Source organism: Pomacea canaliculata, linkage group LG2, assembly GCF_003073045.1.
Source record: "Pomacea canaliculata isolate SZHN2017 linkage group LG2, ASM307304v1, whole genome shotgun sequence".
Lineage (NCBI taxonomy): Eukaryota > Metazoa > Mollusca > Gastropoda > Architaenioglossa > Ampullariidae > Pomacea > Pomacea canaliculata.
In genome coordinates this window covers 41,743,233-41,748,696 of record NC_037591.1, presented here as the reverse complement: position 1 = coordinate 41,748,696, position 5,464 = coordinate 41,743,233, and the positions used below count along the sequence as shown (strand labels likewise).

Sequence of the window (5,464 nt, the reverse complement as noted above, 5' to 3'; positions counted from 1 at the left end):
GCTGACTTAGTGTGTTAGACTTATAGTATTGATGTAGGTAAAGAAATGAACAGTGAACATTGGATTATGAACTGTGAACATTTATGAGGCGAGCGACATGGAGGAGAGATACGTTTTAAAACTAGGGTCGGACCTAAATGTAAACTATTTCTGTATATATATATATGTGCTTTTTTAATGCTTCCCCTTCAATTACATTCTTTTGTTTCATACATTTAAATAGACATTGATCTATTTTACTGATTTGGTGAATGGACATGTAGTGAGTGTTGTAATTAGGTGTGGTCTAATGCCTGTCAAGAGCTATCCATTGCGCAACAGAGCACTCAACAGTTACAGCTGGCCAACCTACCCATCCTTACAACTGGCAAGCACACACAACCTTTACACTGAAATAAAACAAGATCTGATAGCAAAGGAGGTGTCATGGCAAATATAGGGTATTTTAACATTGTAACCAGATTGATATTTAGGCATTTCCCCTTATTATACTGTAAATTGATTAAAGTGAAACATGCCTTTTTTGTAAAATCTGCACAGCAGTAATTAAACCTTTTAACTCCTTAATATATGTATAAGGCAGGTGACTGTGCCTTGTTGGTGTTGGTTATTTTCATGGTAGGAGTTATCCCGGGGGGACATCCGGGGCTTTCAGTTAGATTTTTAGTAGTGTCAAGGTTGGCGAGCAGCCATATTGTTTTGTAGTAGATTAAAGTACGTTTGTCATCAAATCAACAGTGTCTGGTGTTGGTCGGCTGAGAGCTCGCAGCACGATACATGGTGTCAGAAGTGGGATTATCATAATCACAGAGAATCAAGGAAGCTGCTGAATATGGCTCCGTTTAGAGCGCCAGAACAATTCAATTTTTCCCAGCCAAACTTGTGGCCTGAGTGGAAACAACGATTTCAGCGTTTCAGATGTGCATCAAAACTAGACAAAGACGATGAAGCAGTTCAGGTCAGTGCCTTGATCTACACTATGGCAACGACGCAGAACGCATTCTCACGTCGTTTGGTCTGGATGCACGACAGCGGCAAGAATACGACACTGTTCTGGAAAAATTTGATGAGTACTTTGTGCCAAAACGCAATATCATCCACGAGCGTGCACGATTTCACGCCAGAAATCAGAAACCGGACGAAAGTATCGAAGAATACATTAGAGATTTATACGAGCTCGCTGCAAAGGCAGACGTAAGAGACAAAGATGAAGCTATCAGAGATCGCCTCGTGTTAGGGATCCTCGACAGAGACTTGTCCGAAAGATTACAATTAAAGGCAGACTTAACACTGCAAGACGCCATCTTGCAGGCAAGGCAATATGAGCAAGTGAAAGCACAGCTTTCTGACCAGCGTCGCACAAATGTGAACGCAGTGCAATCCAAGAAAAGTGCCTCTGGTGGTGTACATAGTCAGTGCAAAGGTGCAACTGGCAGTTCGCGCGGCTTCAGTGGTCGTCGTCGTGGTAGAGCAGAAAAGAGTGACTTTGCATCGTCAGCAGTTAACGTGTCAAGCTGTACTCGTTGTGGCAGACGGCACGCTAGAACATGTGTGTGCCCAGCTCAGGGAAGAAAGTGTAACAAGTGTGGTAGGCTTGGACACTTTGCTACAGTGTGCAGAACAAAGTTAGTGCAGGCACTTGAAGAAAAACAAGTAAAGGAACATTTTGTAGGGACTTTGTGCAGTGACAGTAGAGAACCACCGTGGACAACTGTATTACAGTTTGGCGGTTGTGATGTCAAGTTCAAAATTGACACAGGGGCAGATGTTTCTGTCATTTCATCTACACAGTACAAAAGGTTGTCACCATGTCCCAAGCTATTGAAGACCAATGTAGTGTTAAAGAGTGTAGGAGGAGTCCTGAAGTGTGATGGACAGTTCATTACTACAACAAGAATTCATGACCAGCTTCATGTACTGAAAGTGTTTGTTGTGCAAGCAATCACTGAAAATCTGCTTAGTAGAGAAGCAGCATCCAGATTAGGTTTAGTGAAGAGGATAGAGGCTGTCAATGCCTTATTTGGAAAACTTGACAAGAGGCCTGTGCAGTGTCCTCCAGTCAAAATCATCTTGAAAGAAAACATTGAGCCATACAGTGTTCATGCAGCAAGGAGAATACCAATACCATTGCTGGACAAGGTCAAGGAAGAATTAAAAAGAATGCAGGAAACAGGGATTATAGAGGAAATAACAGAGCCAACAGATTGGTGCTCTCCCATTGTGCCAGTAATGAAGAAATCAGGTAGCATACGTATTTGCGTTGATTACAAGAAGCTCAATACTGCAGTGAAGCGGGAGCGGTATGCCTTGCCAACACTGGAAGATATTTTACATAAGCTTTCTGGATCAGCAGTTTACAGCAAGCTGGATGCAACATCAGGTTTCTATCAGATTCCCCTTGATCCAGATTCTGCAAAACTTACTACATTCATCACTCCATGTGGGAGATATTTCTTCAAGAGATTACCATTTGGTATTTCATCAGCTCCAGAGATTTTTCAGAGGACCATGGAGACTATCCTAAAGGATGTACCCAACATAATCTGCTATTTTGATGATATCCTTGTTTATAGTGAGAATGAACAAGCTCACGAGAAACATCTTGAGAGAGTCATGAAAACACTTGCCAGTGCTAACCTGAAACTCAACTATGAGAAATGTGAGCTCAGGAAGCATGAGATTGAATTTTTGGGTCATAGAATCAGCAAGAATGGAATTTCACCAGACCCAGGAAAGGTTGAAGCAATAATCGCCATGCCAGATCCAACTAATGTACCCGAGTTGAGGAGGATGCTGGGCATGTGCAACTTCTTAGGGCGGTATTTGCCAAGTCTGTCTACAGTACTTCAGCCGTTGACGCAAACTGCTGGGGAAGGATCGAGAGTGGAGTTGGGCTCAATGCAAGTCAAAGCAATGGCAGATGTGAAGAAACTGCTTACTTCAGCACCAACGCTAGCATTCTACGATCCGGCAAAGCTTACAATTGTCAGCTCAGATGCTAGTAGTTATGCATTGGTGGCGTGTTGCTACAGCAGCATCCAGAAGGTCTCAAAGCTGTGGCATATTGTTCAAGAACATTGACTGCTAGTGAATGCAGATATGCACAGATAGAGAAAGAAACACTGGCAGCAGTCTGGGCTTGTGAAAAGTTCAGCAGATACCTGATTGGTCTTGACAATGTTCGACTAGAGACTGATCACAAACCTATTGTGCCACTAATCAACAATCGTGACTTGCAAGATACTCCTATCAGATGCCAACGCATGTTGATGCGCCTCATGAGATTCAGCATCACCGCAGAGTATGTGCCAGGGAAGAAGCTTGTCATCGCAGATGCTCTATCCCGAAGTCCTCAGTTAACCACTGCTGAATCTGAAGTTATAACACTTTCAGAAGATGTTGAGGCATATTTGAGTAGTGTAGATATTTCGTGGTCATGTGCAGCTTCAGACAAGCGTCTGAAAGAGATTGCAGAAGAGACAAGAAAAGACAGACTGATTCAAGCAGCAATTCGCTACAATAATGAAGGCTGGCCAAAATACATTACAGATGTAGAAGATAATCTTCGTGACTATTATGCAGTGCGCATGGAACTTAGTGTGCACCATGGTCTCCTTACCAGAGGAACGCGCATTGTTGTGCCAGCACCACTTCATGATGATATCCTGAAGAGGATACATGAAGGTCATTTAGGAATCACTAAGTGCAGAGATAGAGCAAAAGCAGCAGTTTGGTGGCCAGGTATTAATGGCAGGATTAAAAGAATTGTTGAAGAATGCAGACATTGCCAGGAGAAGAGACCGACACAGAGCAAGGAACCTTTGATACCGACAGAATTACCACAGCGTGTATTCCAGAAGTGTGCAGCAGATTTGCTGGAATTCAAAGGACAATCATACCTTGTGTTTGTAGATTATTATTCGCGCTTTATTGATCTTGCGCACATCAAGATTAGTACATCAGCAGAAGTTATCAAACTTCTGAAGAGCATGTTTGCACGCCAAGGAATCCCAGAGATTCTTGTTACAGACAATGGAAGGCAATTCACATCTAGGGAGTTCCAGAAATTTGCAGTAAAGTGGGGATTTCAACATGTTACAACAAGTCCACACTATCACAAGGTAATGGAGAGGCTGAAAGAGCAGTTCAAATTGCCAAAAGATTCTGCAGCAAGATGAACCTGAATTAGCTCTATTGATATACAGAGACACTACTATTTCTGCTACAGGATATAGTCCAGCAGAATTAGCCTGTGGAAGAAAACTGAGAACTACATTACCTACATTGCCTGAGAACCTTGAGTCAAAGACATTTGATAAAACAGCTGTAACAGCGAGCGATGCAAAAGCAAAGCAGTCTTACAAGAACTGTTTTGACAAGCGTCATGGAGCGCGACCGCTTGACGAACTGCTTCCAGGCGACACTGTATTGCAGAAGCTAGATGGTGAGAAGCACTGGGGAAGTCCAGCAGTCATTCTGCAGCAGTGTGCTCCAAGGTCATACATTGTACAAACTCCAAGAGGTAGTTTTCGACGCAACAGACGTCATCTCAGAAGGTCAAGAAACTTCGAGCCGGAGCAGTCCAGTTCCAGACCCAGTCCTGTCCAAAATGACTTTTCCCTGTATACTTCCCAAGTCCCAGTGACAGGTGAACCAGAGACAGCGCTTCATGTCAGCGATCCGATTCAGTGTCCAGAATCGACGTCTAGTAAAGTGGTCCTGCTACAGAAGCCAGACATAGTGCTACTCCAGTTCCAGGAGATTCCATCCAGTAGCAGCTCTACACCGAGAATGACTCGTAGCGGCAGAATAATCACCCTGCCCGCACGTTATAAAGACTGATTATATTTAGAACATTGATTAGAGAATAAACATTCTCCCCATCCAGTGAAGTATCTCAAGGGAGGGGAGATGTCATGGTAGGAGTTATCCCGGGGGGACATCCGGGGCTTTCAGTTAGATTTTTAGTAGTGTCAAGGTTGGCGAGCAGCCATATTGTTTTGTAGTAGATTAAAGTACGTTTGTCATCAAATCAACAGTGTCTGGTGTTGGTCGGCTGAGAGCTCGCAGCACGATACAGTTATTATTCACTTTTATTGGCTAATATAAAGCACCATTAAGTTGTATGCCTTTGGAGTCTGTGGCATGCTCAGTAATGTAAAACAAAGAAAGATGTATTCGCTATTTTTTCTGACTTTTGCATTAGATTTACTATGAAATTTGAAATATTCCAACAAATACATGGCAAAAATATAAACTTTCTCGAGTATTACAGTAGAATCATGGCCATTGTCAGATATAAAAGAAAGATTGGTCACTTATGGAAACAATCAGACAGAAATACTACATGCTATGCGCCACTGTTAGCCATAATCAAGCATAAAAAAGGCACAAAAGGTATATATAATAAACTGTTGTGTCCACAGACGCCTCCTACATGCATTAGAAAATGGGAAAAAGTTTT

The 5,464-nt window shown here is 42.6% G+C and overlaps 1 protein-coding gene across 1 annotated transcript; it reads left to right on the top strand.

The window, feature by feature from the left end:
• Nucleotides 1-257: 257 nt before the first annotated feature.
• On the top strand, nt 258-3,081 carry LOC112556057 (uncharacterized protein K02A2.6-like). Its single transcript, XM_025224669.1, has 2 exons — nt 258-262; nt 954-3,081. The coding sequence occupies exons 1-2, from the start codon at nt 258-260 to the stop codon at nt 3,079-3,081; spliced, it is 2,133 nt and encodes a 710-aa protein (XP_025080454.1).
• The last annotated feature ends 2,383 nt before the right edge of the window (nt 3,082-5,464 follow it).